A 24,837-nucleotide genomic window follows, 5' to 3' on the forward strand; every position below is an offset into this window, starting at 1 on the left:
GAGCGAACAGCAGGGCTTCTCAGTCACGACTGCTTTTGAGCATTGTTGGAAATGAATGAGCGCAAAGAGGATTCGTTTTTAGGAATTTAATTTGTTCAATTTTAAGATGTTTCTTGGCAGTTTAATCTTAGGACCCTTTCAGGTTTCTGAGAAAAACAGGTCAGGGTTTGTGTGATGGGAAGTACATTTTAATCAATTCATAACCTTTACCAAATTTTTAGAATGAGGCTTTCAACACTGTCAGAAAAAATGGTCTGAATATATGTACCCCAGCTGTCAATGTGGGTGTACCCTTTAAAAATACAGCTTTGCACCTAAAAAGTTCATATTAGTACTAGTTGCTGCCGGTGACTTCTTTTTTCGAGGGCGCATGATGCAAAGTTCATCACAACATGTATGTAGCCCGTCGTGTGTGGTTCGTTATTTCAAAATATGTGTTCGGCGCGTCGAATGAACCTATGTGCATCACGTGTCTTGTCAAAATAAGTGCCTGCTGCAGACGCGTCTAAAGGGTTTATGATAAAAGAGACATTTGGCAGACACTTTTATCCAAAGGCCTTATTATTGCTAACGCAGTGTATTATCAGTTAATAACCAAGATCACTGCAACACTGATGGAAACCTCTTCACTGAATCTTTCTTTCAATAACTTTAAAGAACCTGTTTATATGGGCCCCAGCCTTTCCTCACCTGCATTAGGGGCCGCACGCCCCGATCTGAGCTATCATTGAAAGCCAGTATCCGTCTGCCTTTAGCATTTGTACTGAGGGTCGGATTAACCCATCTCAAACGCACATGTCACTGTCGTAAACTCCGTCCTCTCACGCTGCGTACCCTAACAATATCCAGCGTTGTAAGGAGCGTGGTCATCCGTACATTATTAAGCCTATAATTCCACCTCCTTATTTTAGATCTGTTTCATAGTAAATCACAGAGGTATTTGTCAGGTCTCGCAATAAACGGCATATTGCTCCCTAACGTTCCTCCACGATGTTTCCGTGCCAAGTGCCCTGACTGTTCTTTACAGGAGGAAACCAGCCTTCATTTATGGCCACCTCACATACCGGTTCCAAGAAATGGCATTTGGGTGTAGATAAGTTTACGACCAGCAGCACGCACAGAACGCTCGTGGAGCTCAGAGCTAAAGCAAAGCAATTACTATAGAAACATTGTGAGGTGATCTAAAGAGAAAGATGACGAAGAAACACCTGCTTGCAATTTTGAAAACCGAGACTCCAGAGTCTGATCTCAGCTCGGCTCAAGCAGCAGAACAGAGGATGTTCTTGACACATGGCCAGTTGATCAGAGAGACTGGCCACATTAAATTTAAAATACATAAACTGATATTATGGGGTCACTTTTTCCCCTGAATTCCACTTTTGGAGCTGACACATATGGGCCTTGTTTCTGGAATAGGACATGGAGGGATGTTGTAGGTTTTCTATTTCTGCAAGGAATGGAAGGAAGGTCGAGGGAAAATGAGATCTCTCCTTTTTTGTGCATTGCTTTTGTGAGACTTTTAAAACTTGAGGAAGGGGAAAAGATCAATTGGGTATTCTTTTATGTGTTTTTAAGGATTTTGAGAAAGGAAAAATGTTGCTAATGTTTAATATTCAATTTTGTTATAGTTTTTGCAATGTAAACATAAATAAGAAAAGTTATGATTCAAAGGAAAATTACATTGGGATGTTACACTGTTAAAAAAGTTGGCTTAACGAAAATTTTTATCTGATTAGTTAATTAATATTAGTTAATATTCTACCCAGTCTCACAAAATTATGTACCTATAGTCACTTAATTTTTTGATTATTTTTTATGATACTGTCAAGAATTTCCGCATTTTTTCGTGATCGTATCCCAGCTTCTGTTTATGTGTCGTTGTCGGGTATTGGTTGCTTAGCTGCTTTTTCCTATTGTCGAACCATTGTCGCTTCGGTTTAGGGTTAGATTTGGTGTTTGCGTTAGGATGTCACTTTAAGTATTGATTTAAACTTTTTTTCTGAGATATTTTGTTATATTTTCTAAATTTTAAAACATTGTCGCTTGCCTTTGGGGTTAGAGTTGGGTTTGGGCAAGGATGTCATTTTACGTAAATCTAACCCTGAACCGAGGTGACAATGGTAAGAAAATAGGACAAAACAGTTGAGTAACCAATACGTGACAATGACACATAAACAAAAATTCGTGATACGATCACGAAAAAACGTGGACATTTGTGACAGTATCACGAAAAAAAATATTACGTAACTATAGGTACATAATATCGTGAGACTGTAATATTACAGAAAACTTTTTAACTTAAAAAAAACTTTTTTGTTTTTGTTAAATCAATTGAATCAAAATTTTAAGGCAAGCAGGTAACTTACTTTTTTAAGTTGAACCAACAAATCTTTTAACAGTGTGTGCTATTGCTAACTTTTGCAATTTGCTATAACATATTTAATTGTATTGTTTATCTTTACAGAAAATAAATAGCTTTCCGTAGTTACCATGTAGTTACCATGTTTTTGGCGTATTAATTACCGTTGACAAGTAACCATCATTTAACCACAGTTTTTGTAAAACAGCCTTGGTAATTTTGTGGTAACAATGGTTTAACAAGAGTAACCTTGGCTTTTTGGTTTGAAATGTGGTAAAACCTTGCTTAATTTTTAGGGTTACTTAGGATTCTGCTGTTAGTGTACATGATCTGATACATATTCTTACACTTACATTTAGCAGGTGCTTTTTAACCCCTTCAGAACCTGCATCGACTGGAATGGACATCACATGTTTCAAACCAATAAAAATGCTGATCAACCAATCAAAATGAGGCACGCTGATTAAACACCTGAAAAGTCTGAAGGGGTTAAATAATAAAGCATTTAACATTTGGTCTAAAATGTTTTAACTCTTTCACCGCCAGCGTTTTTTAAAAAGTTGCCAGCCAGCGCCAGCGTTTTTCATGATTTTCACCAAAGTTTAATGCCTTCCAGAAAATGCTTTTGAATATGGGTAGGTTTCTGCAAAAACACCACATTTTGAGCAAAAAGCAGAGATAATTCCAATTTTGTGACGGACTTTTCATAGAGATCCCATTTAGAGCGATCTTTAAAACAAACACGGACATGCAGCCGCTTGCCATAGGGCAATACTTCCGGGTTTAAAAAGTTGCGGAAGGTGGATAATAGCGGTATTGCGGAAAGACGGAAAATCTCGTCACTGGCGGGGAAGCGCCCCCTCCTAATTGACGAGATATCCCGCCAATGGCGGTGAAAGAGTTAAAGTAGAGTTTATTTCAGGTGTATGATGTTTAAAAGAAAATACTGATCTTTAACCTCCTAGACCCGAGTTTTCAGATTTCTACCAGCTATTTTAGGGTTAGAAAGAACCAATAAATATTATAACAAATTTTTTTCTTAGAACATGAAGCAGTGTATTTGTCCATGTTTGTGTACAACAGGTTCCAGTTACACAGAATTAAGTATTATGGTGCAAATAACAACAAAATGTGATCCAGGTCTTAGGAGTTTAAAGAAACAGTATGTAAGAAATTTATATCAATTAATCCTAAAATGTCCCTGATATGTCACTAGACATTAAGAAATCATTTTCACTTCAAATACTTATATCACTGACAACAGTGATCTGGCCAGAATATTGTCATTTAAAAAGTGGAGTTGCAGCCCTCAACTGATGTTTATGTTGTCATGTTGTGTATTGGCCACCAGTTTTGTGATTGCAATACCAGTTTTAGCCACAAGTTTTGTGATTGCAATACCAGTTTTGGCCACAATCCTACATACTGTTCCTTTAAGTGTAAAAGGATGGTTTCCAATATGTAGGATGTTGGACCACCATCCACAATTGAATTAAATTTAGCCAAAAATGTATTTTCAAATGTGAAATTAATTAAAACGGCAAGAAATAATAATAAGTCAGACATTCTTAAATTTTTAGCTGGCTGGTCAGAGCTGTGGGCTGTCTCATGCCTTTGTTGTAACAGCTTGCCCCCTCATTGTCCACCTTTTGAATTGTCCGAAGAGATTTTGTTGTTCAGCAAGGTACATTTTGTATGAGCATTCGGAACACCGTGACGTCACAAGTGACAGCGTTGACAGAAATGATGACGGTGATGATGACGCTTGATGCCTGCATGACCTGCACAGGGGGATGGGCACACCCACAGGTCAGAGGCTGGCACGTCCGACACGGCGGGTGAAGACAGAGTGCGTCTGAGCTGCGGGAGAAGATGTGAAGCAGTTCAGTGCGTTGCGGTGATAAGAGAGACGGAACAGTGATTCTGATTGTGTACCTAAAGCCCTGAAGCTGAGCGAGGAGCCGTGCAGGAATGTACACAGCCGGCACAAGTTTGAAAACAAACAACTTTTGGACGTGGTCTTCTATTTCACGCCCAGATTGTGTCCCTGAAGTGTTGGAAAGGTGTTTTTTAACCTTGTGTTCCTTTTATCACCACTTTCACTGGGTTTGTACCAATAAATAAAATAAAAGTTTGCTGTAGGGTGCATCATACTGACCTTTTCTGGGCTTTGTGGAAGATATTGTTTCTTTAGTCTTGCTTTATATCTAAACATACATCTAAACAAATTATGCAAGATATTAAAACTTGTTTTAAGACAATACTGGGTGATTCTCACAAAATCCAGAATTAGAAGGTGTCCAGCATCAGAATTTGTAAAAAGCCCTTGAAGCCAAATTTTTTTGCACATATAAGATTAAGGTCTGAACTTACTATAACCATTATTTTTAAAGGATTTAAAAAATATTTTCTATAAAATTATTTACATTTTTTAGATTATCATTATCAAAAATGATCATTACCGCAACATTACATTAAATATATGCATTTACAAACTCATGTTTCGGTAATGAGAACTAAAAAGTTGTCTAGGTACTATGACAAACAAAATTTTAACTTTTATCTGGAGAGAAAAAAATAAGAACTGCTTACCTGGTAGCCATTTTGAGTGTCACAGTCAATTATGACCCTTCAAACAATTTTTTATTTTTTTTAAATGTTAGTTCCTTGAGGGCTTAAACAATGATTGAAAATTGTTGCGGAGGATGAGAAAATTGGTGTTGGACACATTTATATTCCTTATTATTGTCTTATACATTTACCAATGATCACCAAATACCACATGTTTCTTTACTGTAAATGTTTATAGTATAAAACGCACTGAAGCTTCTTTTTTTTTAGATTTTTTAATTATAAATATTTCCATGTCAAAGAACCCAAATTAATGGATACATTGCGGTAATGAAAATTTTCCCCTTAAATGTGAAAAAATAACAAAATTGGTTCGTATGATGTCATTTGAAATCATGTGCAAAATAGTACATGAAGAGATGTAACTGTATGCTTCTTATTTTGATAGCATTTACTTTTTTATCAAAATGTTTCATGACACCTCATAAGTCTAATTTCGCGAGAATCACCTTACTGCCTAACATTGACTTCTTGTATCTCTTGTTTTTATGTTTAATTCATAAATCTTACTCAATTTGTTAGATGTAAGCACACAGGTTTTATAAAAAAAAATACTTTTAAAGATAAAGTACAATATTTCAGGTAAACAAACACAGGAAACTCTTCATATCAGGGCAGAGATGTTGGAGTTCTTATCAATCGCACTTAATGTGTAGCTCGTCTCTGAACCTCTCTGTGTAAACCTCAGAAAGATAAAAACTCGGCTTCCCCTGTGAGAACAGATTTTACTGCCTAGATCAGATGAAAGATTTCCTTTCAACACGAAACAGAAATAAACAGATCCGCAGAGATACACTAACACTGTAAGATAAGTTCTGTTTTGCTTTTGTGCTTTTTGTCCCTTTGGGGCCCCGTCAGACATCCAAACATTTGACAAAGTGCACATTGTACTTCTTAAGTGCTTTCTGTTGTACTGTAAGTGTTATAATTACACAGCTCTTTAGAATCAAACTCAATGACATTTTCCGGTAAACTGTAACATTTATCGATGTCATGGACAGCTGTGTTAGTTTAGTCTCTTTTATTATTTTGCATCTCTTTCTATTCATAGGAATAATCATTTACTTCATATTTATTTATGTATTTATTTTCTTGAAAAAATGTCTGCTAAGTGCCTAAATGTAAACATAATTGTAAATGTCAAGGGTTTCCAGCTAATACGCATACTGTTACATAAAGTTTAAATAAATTATACAACAATTTGAAATAAAAGCATTTTAAATATAAAAACTATTATAATGCAGATAGTTTTGATGTTGTTTGCTGAAGTAAGATGAAATGATAAGAAGGGAGAGTGGTTTGAAAAGCAGGTCTAGTATTATCAGCTTAGCCAATCAAAGCCTTCTGTTTGGGCGAGTGAAAGTATGGGAAATGGGGGAATATGGGTAGGCACAAGAACTCCTTCTAAAACTTAGATTATTAAATACAACCTGCTCTGTTGTGATTAGTTATTTTACAACAGCAGAAGAAATTAAGATTTTGGTTCCAAACGTGCTAAACGACATTTAAAAAAAAATTACAAACCACCATAATCAGAATTATATCTGGTCAGTATATAAGTAAATTCTTAATTTTACACAAAATCTGATATCCACTTTGTTTTTCTGTCACCTTTTCTCCATTTTTTCCAAACCGCGACAAACACCAGTCCTCCTTTGCAGAATGCAATGATCCGCTCAACAAATCACAGCGCACCATTTCACGCATTGTAAACAACAAAGGCAGCGCAGAATACACACAGAATCCTAGAACAAACAAGAACAAAATAATACTTTTGATGGCATTGATAAACCTGTGGTGGTTTTCTGTGGTGTCGAAGAAACGTAAGCTATCAAAATTTAAAAATTTACACAAGAGGCAGGAAAAATGCCGGCTGTTGCTTGTTCTCACACGACAGCATCAAGCCTCTGTCATGCTACACATTGACCCCAAAGGATCTTATGAAAAACTTTCCATTATTTTACTCAAAGTCAACAAAAATCAAGCAGGACCAAAACATTTTACAGCTGATCACTGTCAAAAAAGTTCAGCAACGACGTCCCAAGGATGACAGCGGCAATGACAGTGTTCTTAATATGAGAAAGGACGTGTTTTGATTAATGCCATTAATGCTAATTTTTTAATCTGTGTATACCACTAGTCAACTAAATAAAAATAACATGGCAAAGATGAATGCACATTTATATATTCATTCAATAGATTTATAGCATTTTGAAAAAAAATGGATTTATTGCATTTTGCGGAAAAAATAATCAGTTTTTATAATAAATCTTTAAAAAAATCAAATTATGGATTTGAATTTTTTATGTTATCATAACCTAAAGATGCTATGTAAAGTTTGCAACAGAAAATAGTGGTTTTCATCTTGTCATTTTCTTGATATAGAAAACAGTTTTTACCCAAATTAGTCAAAATGGATGTATTGCGTTTTGGAACCAAACTCTTCAAATATGTCAATGAACCTCCCTTCATGGCACAATTCATATTCTTTACATGCGATTTATGTTGTTTTCCAGTCAAAATATCTATAAACCCTCAAAACAGAATTGTCCTGTGAAACAACATTTATTTATTTTGACTTATTTTACTTGTTATTCACTTGTTTTTGAAAGAGCTCAGATGCAAAACCCTCCAATTAAAAGGCTAGTCAGTAATTGAAATGTCTTATTTTAACAAATGTTACTTAAGTTATTTTATTGGTATTTAAAAAAATGTCTTCAAATGCAAAACGCTCTATATACATGAAACAAAAATCTCAACTCACTCTTTTCGTGCTTTCTAATTAAAGGTAAATGGCATAAAAATTCAGTCAATTTACTAATATATTTGGTAAACTTACCTTTAACCGGGTAAAAAAATTGCACATTGAAGCACTCTCGCCCTCGTTCATTCAGTTCATCTTTCGGTCATTTAGAGGACTTCACTAGCAAGGACCACGCCACAACTGCATAGAATTGCTAATAGATTTATTAGAGAATAAGGGTCGAAAGGGAATGGGAAAAGGAGAAGTTACGTCGATTCTCCATCTGGCTGATCAGGGAGTCTGACCCGGGAGACTCAGAGTGGGGGCTTCGTCTCGGTAGGCAGTAAGCTGAGTTACTTGAAGACCCCCCTGGATACAGCCTGTGAAAGTAAATTTGGGATGTTAGAGATTGAAGGAGAGAAGAGTGGGGTCGAGGGGGAAGTGGGATGGAAGGATGAATTTAGATGGGGAAGGGTGGGTGGGGTCGAAGTTAGAGGTTGGAGGGGGGGGGGGGGGTCGGGGGTGAAGTGGGATGAAAGGGAGGGCTGGGTGGGGTCGAAAAAACTGAGACAAACGTGTGTTGAAGGTAGGTTCGTTGTATATATACACAAACTGGAAATGAGCTGATTAGTTGAGGCGTGGTCCTGCTCCTGAACCTTAATTAACTTGTTAACTTCATTTCACTAGCAAGGACCACGCCACAACTGCATAGAATTGCTAATAGATTTATTAGAGAATAAGGGTCGAAAGGGAATGGGAAAAGGAGAAGTTACGTCGATTCTCCATCTGGCTGATCAGGGAGTCTGACCCGGGAGACTCAGAGTGGGGGCTTCGTCTCGGTAGGCAGTAAGCTGAGTTACTTGAAGACCCCCAAAAGGTTGGATGAAACGATACGGGCTTGGGCTTGATGGAGATCGTGAAGATTATTACGGATGTACGAGCGGTATGCTTCAGATGACCAGCGACCTAAGACCCTGATCGTCTCATCTGAGATGCCCATCCTGGCGGCTGTAGTGGCAGCTCCGATCCGGAATGAATGTAGAGAGTAACGTTCGGGGGATATGCCAGAGGTCCTGAGAATATTTTGGAAGTGTTTGTTAAACCAAAATCTTGTAGCCATTTTCCTGTTTTCTGTGAGAAAGAGTGGTTCTTTGGGAGATGAATGATTGGCATATCTAGAAGAAACATATTCCAAAATCGGCTCATAAGGACTGAGGAATGAGTGGAGGCGAAATATGTATATTGGAAATGACTCTCCAAGTTGGTCGGTTTTGCTTCTCTTTAGGTTATAGATCAGAGAATCTGACGTATGAGTGGTGATGTCTGAGAGGCTGGGATGGATGGCTGGATCGAAGGTTGAAGTCGACGGGGCGAATTCAGAGCATCTCAGGAAGCCGAAAAAGCAAGAAGGAACATGCATTCTAATGTTTGGTTGGTCGATGGGCTTGAGTAGCCAGAACGTAGTGTGTAGATGCATTGGCTGAGGAGGTCAGAAGTTAAAGCCAGGCATTTAACGTTGGGGATTGGTTCTTGTTTTCGTAGACCTTTAATCAGCATAGATACGTGAGGGTGAGAAATGGTTTGGCATTGGTCGCCAGTGGCGAGTTTGTAAATGAAGTTAATTCCAGATAGATAAGTCTGAATGGAGGAAGCCCTGATGTTTTGGTAGGAATGGGCGTGAGTAACGAAATTGCAGATGGACCAAACATTCATTAGAGGGAATGAGAGTTGGTAGAAGAAATGGTACGCCTTGAAACAATTCCAACCGGTCAAGTAAGCAGAGAGGGTACTCTGGGCAAGGCCATTGAGAATAGCTTCTCTCGAAGCTTGTGAAAGGTTTTCCAGCTGTGGATTTAGTTGAAGATGGTGGCTGAAAACGGTGGAACTGGCGTGGGATGCATGTCTGATTCTGGAGCTAAGATTCTGAACTTCTGAAAAGAAAAACGGGACAATGAGTCAGCTATGCTATTGCAGTATCCTGGAATGTGTGCTGCTCTGATGATGAACTGATGTTGCGCTGATATAAGTGTCAGTCTGCGGACTAATTGCATGATAGCCAGGGAACGGGATCTGCCTTTATTTATGATTTCGACTACTGCCGAGTTGTCGGAGTGGATGAGTATGGAATGTCGGGACCATTTGTGCCCCCAAAGGATGGCCGCTATGATGACGGGATACATTTCGTAAAGTGCGGATGAGGGAAAATCTGACTGCTGGATTAGATTGCTGAACTCTGGTGGCCATTCAGAAGCGAACCAGCGACCGCTGTAGTAGCCGCCGAATCCGATGGAAGGCGCTGCGTCTGTGTACATCTGGATGTCTTCTGGATGTGTGATGTAGTCGTTATAAAAGAAGGATATGCCGTTCCATGAAGACAGGAATTGCTGCCAAAGCCGCATTTCCATTTTGCAAGCTTCATCCAAGGTGATTTTATCATGTAGAGAGGGTATTGTTGCTGCTTTTGCTAGTAGGTTGGAAATAAAGGACTTTCCTTGGGGAATTATTCTGATGGCGTAGTTGAGGTGGCCAAGGAGCGCTAGCAGTTGTTGCTTTGTGCATCTGTCTGCTAGAATGTAGTTTGATAGGAGCAATGCGATGCGTTGTATTTTCTCCAGAGGTAGAGATGCTTGAAAAGAGATAGAGTCTAGGGTGATGCCTAAAAACTCGATGGAGGTGCAGGGCCCTAAGGTCTTTTCTTTTGAAAGGGGTACACCTATTTCAGAAAACACTTTGACGAGGGTGGAAAGTCCTGAATGTGGAGGTGCGGATGTAGGTGTGATGATGAGGAAGTCATCGAGGAGGTGGAGGACGTAGGGAAGCTTGTGGTTATTGATGAGAATCCAACATAAAGCCTCCGAGAGGGAGTCGAAGATCTTCGGGCTGCTTCTGCAGCCGAAAGTGAGGCGCACTGAAAAATAATAAGCTCCTTTCCAGAATATTCCAAAGAAACGCCAAAATTCTGGGTGAATGGGTAGGACTTTGAAAGCACTGGTGATGTCTGCTTTAGAGAGCCATGCCCCATGGCCTGCTTTGCGGATGAGAGTGATGGCTTGTTCGATGGAAGCGTATTTCATGGAGAAGTCTGGGGCTGGAATGATGCTATTGATGCTGGGAACGTATGTGCCGTGTGGAGAGGACAGGTCTATAATTAATCTCTTTTTCCCGGAGTATTTCCTGGTGGCGATTCCAATGGGGCTGATGCGAAAAAGAGAGAAAGGAGGTTCTTTAAACGGGCCTATCATGAAACCTTCTTGGACTTCTTTGGCTATTAATGTGTCGATGATGTCTGGTTCTGAGAGGGCGGATTGGAGGTTATGTGAGATATGAGAAGTGTCTGGGATTATTTCTATGCCTGGAAGGAAGCCGTTTTTGAATCCATTAATGAGGAAGTCTACGAATTCTCTGTCGGGGTGGTCTAGTAAGGCGGTGGCTAATTCTTCTACCTTGACTGGTGTGTTAAGATACTGTAATAGTCAGTCGGGAACAGTAGTTGGGTTGTGGGGGCAGGAGGGTTTGGAGTGGGCGCCTCCGCAGAAGGAGCAGGTGTGTAGGAATCTGCAGTTGGAAAGAGAGCAGCCGAGATGATTGAAGTTGTTGCACACCATCCTGCCTCCTTGGTAGAGGATCGGTCGTCCTCTTTTGTCAATGATTTTGGGAGGAACGTTGGCTGTGGGCTGTGTGTAGAGAGGTTTCGGAATTAAAGGAGGAGGTGGAGCTGCTGCGGATAATCTATTGAATACTGATGTTTTGCGTGAGGAAGGTTGGGATTGGGAGGGTGTGATGGTGCATGCTGAAGCTGGATGTGATGGTGCCCCGCATAGTTCACACGACATGGAAGTGCGTGCTGCAAAGATCCGACAGTAGAGTTCTGCATCAAGAGTGCCCCAGTAGGTCCCCTGATTGAATTGCTGTAACCGGCCTGCTACTTGGGTGGCGAAAAGAACATGATAGTTGTAGAAGCCTGTTCCTCCGAAGCGCACAGCCATGTCTAAAATGATTGAGAGGTAATCGTCTAGCTCGGTTCTTCGATCGGGATAAACGGAGCAAATTATATCTCTGTAAATCGAGAAAGCTAAAGCGAATTCGGTGGGAGTGAGTTCCTTAGAACGAGAGTTTAATGGCTGACTGAACTGCATTAAGCCTTGGCTGGTTTGCAGCTCTCTGGGCTGGCTGTTATTTATGAGGGACGGATGGAGGAGCTGGGCTAGATCTGTATAGTTACCTGATAAGATCTGAAGACGTAAGCCTGAAGAGACTGGGGAGGGTCGGTGAATTGATGAAGCTGGACGAGGAGGCGGAGCGGCTGTGGCCAGGGTATATGGACTAGTATTTATTTGGAGGATGTGGGGGTTTTGAGAAAGGGAGGGGTATGGTTGGGGGGGGAGGGGGAGCAGGGTTGGATTAGTTTGATAAAATGAAGAAATAGGAGGAGGTTGAAAAGGTCCACTGAGAGGTAGAAACCCTGTGTTTGCTGCAAGAGGGACTTGGATAGGGTTATTTTGTAAGGAAGAATCGGAAATGACAGGAGCTATGTGGCTGTTGGTGCCGGAAGAAAGGGTAGAAGAATGGATGCTGGGATGGAGGGATGAATGACTGTAGAGATTTTGAGCTGTTTGTGAATTTAAATATGCAAAGAAAGATGTCATAATTTGTGTTAAATCTGATGAGGAAGTTGCGGATGTTGAGGGTAGTATTGCTTGGTCTCCGCTAGGTGGCGCACATGTTTCTGGCTGAGGTCGCCGTGGAGGCAGTGCGGTGACGTCATGAGTGACGATTGGAGGATCGCGTGTCAGAGCCGGAAGTGTTGGAGGCTCGGGATTTGAAATTGGAGTCTGTGTAGATGCTGTGAAAAGCTGAAAAAGTCTTGCTTTATTGTCAGATCGGCTGAAGTGGATACCTTTATCTTTAAGAGCTCGCTGGAGGCGAGCCACGGTCCAATTCTTGATGGCATTCTCTCTTCTGGGGGACGTCGCGTGAGTGCGCTGAGAATTATTGCGGTTTGTTGTGTAATGGCGCGGTTGACGAGGAGAGCGTTTGCGCCGGCTTTCGTGCCTGTAGCGATCGTTGGTAGTTCTCGTTTGCGGAGGAGAATGGTCCTGTCGAGTCGGGGTTGGAGAAATCTTCGATGATGAACTGTGCCGTGAATGCCCGCTAGATCGAGGGATTGTTGTGAAGACATGACGATACTCTGTGACGGAGAAGAGTTTCCGAATAGGTCGTCTTCGGAGTCAGAGGGGTTGATCTGCAGCTCGGAATCCATGTCGAAAAAACTGAGACAAACGTGTGTTGAAGGTAGGTTCGTTGTATATATACACAAACGGGAAATGAGCTGATTAGTTGAGGCGTGGTCCTGCTCCTGAACCTTAATTAACTTTTTAACTTCATTTAGATGAAAAATTGTTGTGGTATTTAATGGATTCTGCCACAAACCAGCATTCTGTCAATATCATCATCTCATTTTTGAAGAGGTGTTTAGTGGATTTTGCATACAAGCCCTTCATATGTTTATTGTGATAAAACTGCAGTGTAACTTTGCAGCACACTTATGTCCAAAATACATTCTTTAAGGCTTTACTATATATCTACATGCAAGGTTGTTTCATATAAAATTTATCTGGGGACATTTCGCAAGACTTTTTTAAGATGTCAAATAAGTCTTTGGTGTCCCCGGAGTACATAATTTATTACAGATAATTTATTATAACGTTAAAATTTTGTAGGTTTGATAAAAAATGTGCCGTTTTTGGGTGTGTCCTTTAAAATGCAAATGAGCTGATCTCTGCAATAAATGGCAGTGCAGTGGTTGGATAGTGCAAATTAAGGGGCAGTATTATCCCCTTCTGACATCACAGGGGGAGCCAAATTCCAATGACCTTTTTTTCATATGTTTGCAGAGAATGGTTTACCAAAACTAAGTTACACATTTTCTAGGTTGATAAAAGCACTGGGGACCCAATTATAGCACAATAAAAGTCTTTTTTTTTGTGAAATGTCCCCTTTAAAACATTTATATTTCATAAAAAAATTAACCTGTTAAAGGTGTTTTCACTGTAGTTCTAAACAAATCTAACTGTGATGCAAGCAAATGGTGATGCAAGCTAATTGAGATTAGTGGTAATTGTTGAATAATTAAACATGACCTTTCCTATTACTGTTCCAGATGAACTCTCTCCAACTGAACCTGGAAAGGTGGCTTGTACATATCCAGACAAACTTTCTTTGGATCACTAGGGCACAAAAGAATTTTGGATCTGTTGCAACTTTGCTGAAGATGTTTAGAGAAGTAAAGGCAAAAGCGCGTGGTGTGGTAAACAAGGTGTAAAGAAGATGAGGGCATCATAATCTGCTCTTAACAAATGCGGGTTTAGGAACAACCCCACAGCAAACACACACACACACATCCAAACCCATATACTCAAACAAATGCCTGCACCAACCCATGCCCCATAAAGTCCAACAGGGTCAAAGAATTTCAAAACAGTTTAGGCGATCCATCATAACTGTCATGTAAAAAGGTTGGATCTGAGCATTTAAGGAACAAAACATCTATGCTTAAAATCCTTGCTGGGAAACACATTCTCTTTAGACACATAACAGCTTTAAAAAAATTATTGGATGAATCTCTGGACATTGGGTGAAATAAGCTGAAACCTGTCAAGAATATTCCAGATAATATATAACCACAAAAGCAAAAATAAAAATATTTATCCAGCCATCCATTCTCAACATGTTTACCAAGTTTGGGGCCACCTCCGTCAAAAATGAGATGGGGCCAATCAGAAATATTGATTTGTTGGCAGAATCCATAGTCTGACTTTAAAAAGCTAATTTACAAGAAAACACACTTACACGGACACAATAAGAGGGGTTTTGCTTCTGAGCTCCTTATATATTTATGGTAATGTGAAATATGAACTAGGATTCACACCACCAAATTTTTCTTTCTAATCTAACTGGATCCAACACTCAATGTAAAAATTAGCTGTAATTACGCAGCTGGTTGCCAGTAACTTACTGTAGATTTAAATTTATGTTATTTACTGGCAACAGTTTGTTCAAAGTTAAAGGAACATTAAACAAGTCTTTTTCTTTCAGATTTTGGTTCCCAGAATGCTTTGCAAGAGGCTGTTATTTTAGTTTTATTCTGTAAAGATAAAGACTTGTTCAGGTTTAATGTTCATTTAACTTTTTAACAGGCAACCAGCTGCTAGTAATACTGTCACTTCTCTTCAATTCTGAAGAGTTGGCTCGAAAAATCTTCAAAACACTTTTTCAGAGGCAGTTTTAAAGGCTGATGATTGTTCTAAATTACGAAATCAAACTAACACCTCAAAAGACATTCCTTAGATCTTTCAACATTTGACTCATGGTTAAATCATTGACACAGAGACCAAAGTGAAAATCCGCCAATTGCACAAAGATTCAGGACAGAAGCCTCAATTGAAAAAAATTACTTTAAAACAAATCAACGGGAAGAGGTGAGGAGTCTTTACCCTAATCTACTCTAAGACTATGGGGCGGTTTCCCGGACAGGGATTAGACTAGTCCTAGACTAAAATAAATGTAATAGCTGTCCAAACTGAAAACAATTTGCATTGACATATCTTAAAATACACCAGTGCCCTTTGTTTTGCCTCAAAATGCACATCAGTAATGTTTTTAGTAAGGCATGTTTGTTAAAACTAGTTATATTTCTCAATTAAACTAAGGCCTAGTCCTGGTTTAAGCTAATCCCTGTTCAGGAAACCGCCCCAATGACCCACATGTTAATATTAAATATTATTTCTTTTAATGTGAAAGAGTTTCTGAATGATATAAAAGCAGAACAGCTTTATGTGCTCTTATGATTTTTTTGTTGTTGTTGTGGTCTCCTTTCTGCAGTTCCTTTCTCTCTGTATATTTGTATTTGACTGACGCTTCTCCATTGCCCGAGGAGTCTCGCTATCTGATGTGTCAACCGGCATGTAATTGCTGTACGTTCAAGGTAAAAATTTTAAAGCCTCCGGAAATTGACTAAATGTGAGGTGCTGGTGGCGTCTGTGTTCTGAAGAACCTTGTTCTGTTGTCACACAAGCAAAGGCACATTTAATAAAACAAAGTAATTCAAACTTACACAAAAAAATGGGAATTGTTTTGATCTTTGTTCCTAACTAAAACTTTTATTCACGGCGTTCAGTAGACCTTAAAACAGGGCCTGTAGGACTGCATATCTCCATTGTCAGATTCAAGCTGCGTGCATTATCAAAATGATGCAGAACATTGTTGTCAGCCTCTGGAGAGTTTCTATGAAGTCTGGCTTATATTTAAACACGCTAAATGAGCTCAGACCATCTTGAATGTCTGCGGCACGTGTACATTGAGGTTAATCTAAAACATGTTTTGTGATAACATGCTACAGGTTTGTTTTCGCTTTTACTTTCGTGCAGCTCCAAATATTAAAAAAATGCGTCCATTGCTGGTTTTAGTGCAAAAGCTAATGAATGCAGATATGTGACCCTGGACCACAAAGCTAGTCAAGGGTCATTTTTTAAAAAAAATTGATATTTCTACCTCACCTAACGAATAAGTAACCTTTTCATTGATGTATAGGTTGTAGGACGAGTTACTACTATTTGAAACTCTGGAATCTGAGGGTGCAAAAATACCTTTAACCCTTAACGGTCACTGTCCCGTGTGTGGGACACCTGAGATACTAACTATGTATCATTGGAAATGTCTAAGAATGTAGTTTTTATGTTTCAAGACCTATTAGCAGTAATAATAATGCATAGAGACAGAGCACAGCGCGTCATAACCTGTAAACAACGCCCACCGTGGGAAAACAATCCAACCGTCTCCATTGACTTTGTATTGCGAGAGGCTGCCTCCTTGTCATTTCTGGCTTATAACAAAAAACAGAATAATGCCTAAAAGCTGCTGTGTGACAATATGTACAGCTAACAAGCCAAAGAACCCAGAAATAAGTTTTTATAAGCTGTCAACCACAAAAAACAAGCGTTTAAAGACACAAAAGTGGAAAACAGGCAACTTTTCATAGTACTCCTATTAGTAGAACTGCATCCACTAGGGGGAAAAGTAGTCGGCGATCCACTTTTTTCTCCTTAAAGGTTGGGTTTTACTGCTCGACAGCTTATAAAAACTTATTGAGACGGTTGGATTGTTCCCCCCCCTCCGGTGGGCGTGTTTTTCAAATTTGCATAACTGCGCTCTGTCTCTATGCAATGACAGTCATTTATTAATTTGTGACAAGAGTATGCAGCAAACTGTTGAGACCTAGTGGCCGTTTTTGGTAAAACCACTAAAAGTGTAACACAAACCTAATTTTTTGTAATAATTTTATGTATAAAATATATACTTTATTGCATTATTTTTATTTATTACAATAAATGTATATAAATATTTCAACCTCCAAACACTTCCGTGAAAATTTTAAAGTGTTTTCTTTTAAACAAGATCAAGGTGTACATTACCTTCAAGTTGTCCAAATGAAGTCCACATATTACTAATGATAAATACATTTTGTTAATTTATAGTAGGAAATATGCCAAAAATCTTTATGGAAAATGATCTTTACTTAATCCTTTCCCCGCCATTGACAAGTTATCTTGTCAATTAAGAGAAAACATTTGCATAAAAAACATGTTTCTGATTAATTTTATGTTAATCTGCAATACCTTGATGACCCAATGAAAAAACTGAAGCCAAAACGTTATTTACTAATTTTAAACTCTGTGTATGTTTTGATAATCGTTCTGAATCTGATCTCTAACAAAATTCCTTCACAAAAATGCAATTATATATTAATAAATTATATATAAATATATATAAACTTTTTTAAAGAAAAATACCATATTTAAGACTTGCACTGAATGTACTGAAATTGCTGCTAAATTAATAAATGTAAATATTGGACTGTGCAAAATGTCTACGCCATTTGATGTTTTTGCAGCGGTAAACTGCAAAAAATGATATTCAGGAAAAAAAATCTTAGTATTTTTGTCTTTTTTCAGTAAAAATATAAAAAAAATCTTAATTTAAGATGCTTCATCTTGATAAGCAAAAACGACCCAAGAAAATAAGTCTAGTTCTTAGACCAAAAATATCAAATTCAAGTGATTTTGTGCATAAAACAAGCAAAAATGCCAATGGGGTAAGCAAAACATTTTTCTTAAACACTAAATTCAAGAAAAATTCAAGAAAAATTTGTTTACCCCATTGGCAGATTATTATTATTATTATTATTATTATTATTTGCTTGTTTTTTTCACAAAGCACTCATATTTGTTTTGCTCATCAAGAAAAAGCATCTTAATTTAAGATTTTTTTTTAATTTAAGACAAAAATACTAAGAACATTTTTTCTTAAAAATTTTTTTTGCAGTGTATATCGACCATATAATTATTTTCTCAGTCTCTTTATTACAATAAAAAAGAAAATACAGGAAATTTGTTTGCAGTAATAAAATAAATAGGATAAAATTATAAGCTGAGGTATCGAGGATTTAGTGTTACCTGCAGGCTCTCCTGAAATCTTATCTAATGACTTCAGGACTCGTCAAAAGAGTTCAAGGTGTGCTTAGTGCCAAGAGAGGTCAGACCAATCAGAGAGTGAAAAATAAATACGAATGGTCATTAAAACATTGCTAAAACAACCACTGGTGGTGGCTTTTGCACAAAAAATCATTTAGCTGTAATTTTACGTAACTTGTCACAATAACCAATATAATATTTCATCCTATAACCCAAAATTCTAGTTTTCTTTTCTCTCCAAAAACAGGACTTAATGGATGATGATGATGAATGTCTGTAAAGGATACGCTGCAGGTAGGATATGGTTACAGGTTGCGCTGGTGGAGGGGAGGGCAGGGAAGAGAACAGATAAAAAGCCACAAGGCCCAGGCAGGATGTTTGTGTTCCAATGAGGCATGACCCTGAGAGATTGGGGCAGGGCTCTCTATCTTCACAACCTGGCCTTTGAACACAGGTGAGCCGGGAAAAGACTCGCATGCCGATTCTTCATCTCTCATCCACCTTCCCAAATGCGCTTCTTTCGTTGCCTCGCTTCTCCGTACCGTCCCGTGTCCCCTCTTTTCAATCCGCATCTTTCTCGCTTTGTCAGTCTTTTCTCTGGGGAACAGTACTTTTTCTCTCTGCTCTGAGCAATTGTCATCACCGGGGTTTCTGACTGATGGCAGTTCTCAATGGAAGCTCTGAGACGGCGTTATCTGCCTGTGTGCAGTAACACAATGTGTGCGTGTGTGCCTGTGGTCAATCAAAAGGTCTGCGGGTTTGTTGACTTGCTTTCTCTCTTTAGTTCTTCAGACGACATGTGAAATATAAGCAGACACAAGGGCGAACTGCAACCTGCCTTAAACACGCCTCGCAGACGCTTTTGTAGACGAGAACGTTTGCATAGTGCCACCCCAAACAAGCCCTTTGCATCCAACACTGTGAGAAAAATGGTCATAAAATGGGTTCCTAGCTGTGCTATAAAATAACACCTTTGCACCTAAAGAGTTCATATTTGGGCCTCAGGGGTACATATTGGTACCAAAATGTATACGTGACCCCTAATCTAATGATGATTAGGAACATCAAAGTTTAATTTCTATCATTGATTTCATCTTTGACATGACCTTACTCAGTCAATATTAAAAATAGCAAGGTTTTATTTTTACTGAATGTTTTTTACATTATGTAGGATGTATCTCAAACCTTTTTGTTTTACTTGTTGATTTCATTTTATTTTACTTGTTGATGTGTTTTATCATTGTTTAAAATGTTAGCATACCAGTGGCGGCCGGTGACTTCTTTTTTCGAGGGCGCTTAATGCGAAGTTCGTCACAACATGTATGTAGCCCGTCATGTGTGTGGTTCGTAATTTCAGAATATATGTTCTGCGTGTTGAGTGATATGTGTATCACGTGTCTTGTCAAAATAAGTGCCTGCCGCAGATGCGTCCAAAGGGTTTATGATAAAAGAGACGCTCGCCTTTGCCAGATACTCGCATAATCTCATGCGTAATCAAAGTTTACTACTGAGGGAGTGTCTTGCATGTATTTTGTGAACATGAGCGTCTCCTTTATCATAAACGGTTTTGATGCGTGTCAGCAGGCATTTATTTTGACAAAACACGTGATGCACATTGTTTACATGATGTAACATGAGCAGTCACGAGCTCCCACTGTAACATACATAAAGGTAGCCAAGCTAATATAAAAAATATGTAATAAATAAATATTAAAATTGAGGCTTAATAGAATGTGCTTTGGCGGGAAACTCAAAGACTCACAAACCCGCGGGCACCTTGTTGGATACCACTGATATAGTAATACACCAATATTTCTTTTGGGCTTCAAGTGTGTGCTGTAAAATTGATGAGAGAGGACTGCAGTCATGACTTTGGACGTGCGCGTGCCAGGTCACTGTTAAGGGTGTGTTTTTCCATTCTCATGAAATACCTCACAGTGCTCATAAATCTTGTTTTTGCAAAAGCACTGAATTAAAATCTTGTAGATTAAATAGGTGGAGGTTGATTGCTTCATTGATGCTAGAAATACTAATAATTTTTTTTTTGGCAGGCCAAACTGTTATCTGTAGTTCTCCGAAATTCAATAGCGATCATCAGTATGGATGGAAAGTGAGATTAACTTTTATATTAAGGCTGTTGGTTGTCTGAAGTATATTGTTGCCCCTAAGGTGATATTGGAGTAAAAAAAATCTAAAGTTTAGTTTCATGTGCTTACGTGAAACTTTCATGTGCTCACGCGAAACCTTTATGTGCAGAATTTATTCTGCGGCACGTGAAAGTTTCATGTGAGCACGCATAACTAAACGCGGTAGTTTCACGTAAGCATGCGATAGTTTCATGTGCGCACGCAAAACTAAACTTTATTTAATTTTTGCTCCATGTCCCCTTTGAGGCTCCGTATAATACAGACCGTATAATACCGTGAGTGATTTTTAAAAAGAACAACTTTGTACCTAAAGGGTGCATATTAGTACCTCAACAGTACATATCTGTACCTAAATAGTACATATTAGGAAAAATAAGTCAATCTTAAAAATTGTTTTTAAACGGAAAATCGTGTTATAGTCACACAAAATTTGATTCATTTATTCGTGTCCAGGCCACGGAATTCAGCTTTTTATGTGCCTTAGCACGAATGTTTTTTTCATGTCACTTGCACAAATTTCTATAAATAGTTTATCATGTCCGTTGCACAACTTTCTTTTTCGTTTCATTTTATGTATTGTTTTCTCATAGTTTTTTCCTATTTTCTTACCATTGTCGTTTGGGGTTGGGGTTAGAATCACTTTCTGTTACATTTTATGACATCCTAACCCAAACCCCAACTTCAGGCGAGAATAGTTTTAAAAGCGGAAGAAAAACATGTAGAAACCAATACATGAAAGTACATCCTAACTCAAACCCCAAATCTAACCCCAAGCAACAATAATTTAAAAATAGGGGGGGGAAACAATTCATAAGATGACAGGAAAAAGTCGTACCACGCATACAAAAAAACTATTTATAAAATGAAAAAGCATGAAAAAAATGAATTTCATGACATGGACACAAATAAATTAATTACATTTTTCATGACTATAACACGACTTTCCATGAGATCATGTTGTTCTAAACATTATAAGGGTTAGAAATATATTGCTAAAACACCGCACAAAGACTGTAAATTATGTTCTGAATTGCAGAGTTAGATAGTTAAACAGTTTTTTTTTGCACACAACAAAAAAACACAATAGCAAGCATCCATTCAGTTGTAGTTGTAGTGGTATTTGAATGTTGAGAGAGACGGCAGCTTTCCTGTGAGTGGGTGTGGTTTCATCACATACAGTGGACACGCCCCCACCGCTTGAGAACAGAGAATCTTGCCAATTTTCCAAGATTTTGCTAACTTATTTTATTTACTTGCCGTTTTTTACATAATTTATAGTCGGGTAGTTAATAACAGTTTTTTCTGTGATGTGACAAACTAAGAACAGATCTAATAGCTGACTTTAAAGGTTGTCATCCCAGTAACAGCTTTTGTACCTTTTTTCTAAAAGTATAATGTACAGAAATAGCACACTTAATATGTTTAGCAAAGACATGTGTTATTATTTGGTTGTCTGCCAACCCCTACTTGTATAGTAATAAAAAACATTTTTGTGTGTTAATGGTGATGGATTCCTTGGATGCTGGGAAGTGTCACAGTGTTGTGTGTATGATGTCCGTCTCTAAGTGAATGTAGAGAAAATGAGCAATGCGAGTTGTGTAATTTGGATACACAGAGAAAAAACATCACTCTCTTGTTTCCCTCACATACTTTCTTTGCCACCTGTTGGCCATTACAAAATTCCAGTAAAAATAAGACAAACATGAGTCATCTATAATGGAAATTGCTAATCTCCGGGTCATGTTTAAAGACTGCCCCTATCTTCCACATTATGGTGTTAGCTGGTATCTCTCTGATGGCAGACTAAGCAGTGTTTTCCTGCTTTATGAATTCGCAAGATCTGTACTTTGAGGACGTAGCTGGCTGCATACTGGATGTAAATACATGTGTGTTTCATGTGAAGTTCCTATGTTTATATGAAGTGCCAAAATCTACTCCACTATATTTGAGAAACACCGTTCCTTGCGTTTTCAAAGTGAAGTAAAAAAAGGTTTTCATTTATATTAATTTTACAAAATGTTTTTCTTTTATTTAGGAAATATTTTAAATAATTATATAATGCTTAAAAATTTATAATATTTTTATACTCAGTGTTTTGCCGTAAAATCAATACAATGCACTTTCAGAAGTCCCTAGAGGTCACAGGGGCGGTGCCCTTTCCAAAACCACACCTTTGCACTTAAAGAGTTCATGTGCAAATGTCATATAAATGGCACCAAATGGTGCATGTTAGGAGCTTTTTAAAAAGTACTGCCCCTGTGATAGCTTTGGACCAGTTTTTGACCATATACTTTTATTTTAAAAATATGTTCGAAACAAATGTTATAAGCATTAAAATGTCCTTCAAAATCTGATTTGCTAGGCACAAATGCAGGATTGAAGAAACTCATATTGAAGTAGCATTGGTTACTAGCTGGTTACTGCTAACAGTTGTGTGACCGCCAGCATAATTAGCACACGGGCTGTTAAATACAGGGGCTATTATCACTCACTATAAACAGCCAAAAGTCGCCATTCTCCACCCCAGCAGCTTTTTACGGGCCTCTTGAAAACCCGACACACGGTACACATGTGTTTCTTTAGCCATCACGATCGTTTGGTACTCTGTCACTTTATACAAAGTGTGTAAGTCAGTGCTAGCGAGGTCCAGTCTTTTGGCCATTATTTTCAACAAATGTTGGTCTTAATTATTCAGTAGGTTTTGATAATAAAATCGCAAAATTACATTCCTTGAATCATACTGTTTTATGGGACTTCTGTATATTTTTATAAGATGGCTTTTTGTAAGAACGTTCAGTGAAAACATGCAGAGCGTAATTAGCGCCACTGAGTTTTAACAACTTTGAGCGCTTTTATTTTGCTTTTAAATAATTTGGAAATAAAAATCTTGCTACTTAATGGCCAAAATTTAGGCTTAATTTAAAACATGCATGTTTAGGGCCCAGCATTGCTTAAGTACAGGTTTTGTATACTTATTGAGTCAATATAATTTAAGGTGCTTTTAATAAACATAATGATCAGTTAAATAACTTTTCTCCTGATTATTCTTCATTTTTAAGTAATTGAATTAGTTACTTGCCTTACTGTATACATTTTCAGCAACTAAAACAATATTAAATTAAACTTAATATAAAATTAGTTAAAAATTTAAAATAGTATTGAAAGTGTAATGTTTAAAGTTTTAAGTTCATCTCAATTTAAATTGTAAAGAAATGTCAAGATTGAAACATTTTTTACTTTGATTGTCCATGTGGTTATGTTTTTATAAAGCAACTAGTAATGAGTAATGCCATAATATATACACACTGTAAAATATTCTTTGCTGCCTTAAATTTTTTTGTTGAATCAACTCAGATTTACAAGTCATACTTTACAATACAACTTACTAGTATTTATCTTGACAACAGATGAATATAAAATGAAGTTGACTTTTTTCAACTATATTTTATAAGTTGTAGCAACTCATCTCTTGTTAAGATAAATAATAGTAAGTTGACATGACTTGTCAATTTAAGTTGATTCAACAAAAAAAATTAGGGAAGCCAAGATTTTTTTACAGTGCAGAGTAAGTAATTTAAATACAATGTTGATCATGTAATTAGTAATGAGTATTAGTTTTTTGAAGTAACTTACCCAACACTGATCATTGCTATGCAATATAATGCATTAACACTATAATATTGATTTTAATGCTTATTTTTAGTTAAACCCATTGAACCCATTTCGTTTGGATCTGTAATTCATTTTTAGCTTTATAGACTTGCTTCAGGCCACAATTAGTTGCATGGTTATGTGAAAAATACCTTGACTAATGTGGGTTATAATGTGGGGATGGAGGGTCGTTACAGGACCCAAATCTGACCTAGACAAAATCACAGTAACACAGCATTACTCTAATGAGCAAGCTTTTACAGGGCACTCCGGTCCGGTGAGAGAATGGATTAAAGTTAATGCGTAGGAAAATGGGGAAAATGTACTGGCTGCGCAGGGACAAGTGTGTTCAATACAGCTTCCTCTGTTTTGAGAAGGGGGCACATAAAATAATTTCCATCCCCCTTAATAATGTGCTTTTAAAGGTGCTTCCACGACTTAAAGAGGAAAAATTACTCTTTCATGTGTGTATTTTTTATTTCATACGTTTCCATCGCAAACACCAAATAGAAAGGAAGGCTTTGACTTACTGAATGTGTCCCATATTTTGCCGGATAGGAAACTCTTTAATGTTTTAAAGGCTGGAAATAAATGACTTCAAATAATTATCTTCTTCCTCTATTGGAGATTGGTCACCATGATTTTTTGACTCCAAAGAACTGCTGGGTTGTTCCAGCCCATGGTTAAGTCGAATATGGACATTTTCTGGTTCAATTTAAGCCAACGGTTGGGTTGTCCATATTTTACCTGACCACAGGTTGAAACCACCCAGCATTT

The 24,837-nt window shown here is 37.9% G+C and overlaps 1 protein-coding gene across 1 annotated transcript; it reads right to left on the minus strand.

Annotated features, from left to right (window-relative positions):
* Window positions 1-9,586: 9,586 nt before the first annotated feature.
* Window positions 9,587-11,005, minus strand: LOC129419421 (uncharacterized). Its single transcript, XM_055174558.2, has one exon. It carries the CDS (start codon window positions 10,973-10,975, stop codon window positions 9,587-9,589), a length of 1,389 nt encoding a protein of 462 aa, XP_055030533.2. The 5' UTR covers window positions 10,976-11,005.
* Window positions 11,006-24,837: the final 13,832 nt, after the last annotated feature.

Source organism: Misgurnus anguillicaudatus, chromosome 10 (assembly GCF_027580225.2).
Source record: "Misgurnus anguillicaudatus chromosome 10, ASM2758022v2, whole genome shotgun sequence".
NCBI classification, from domain to species: domain Eukaryota; kingdom Metazoa; phylum Chordata; class Actinopteri; order Cypriniformes; family Cobitidae; genus Misgurnus; species Misgurnus anguillicaudatus.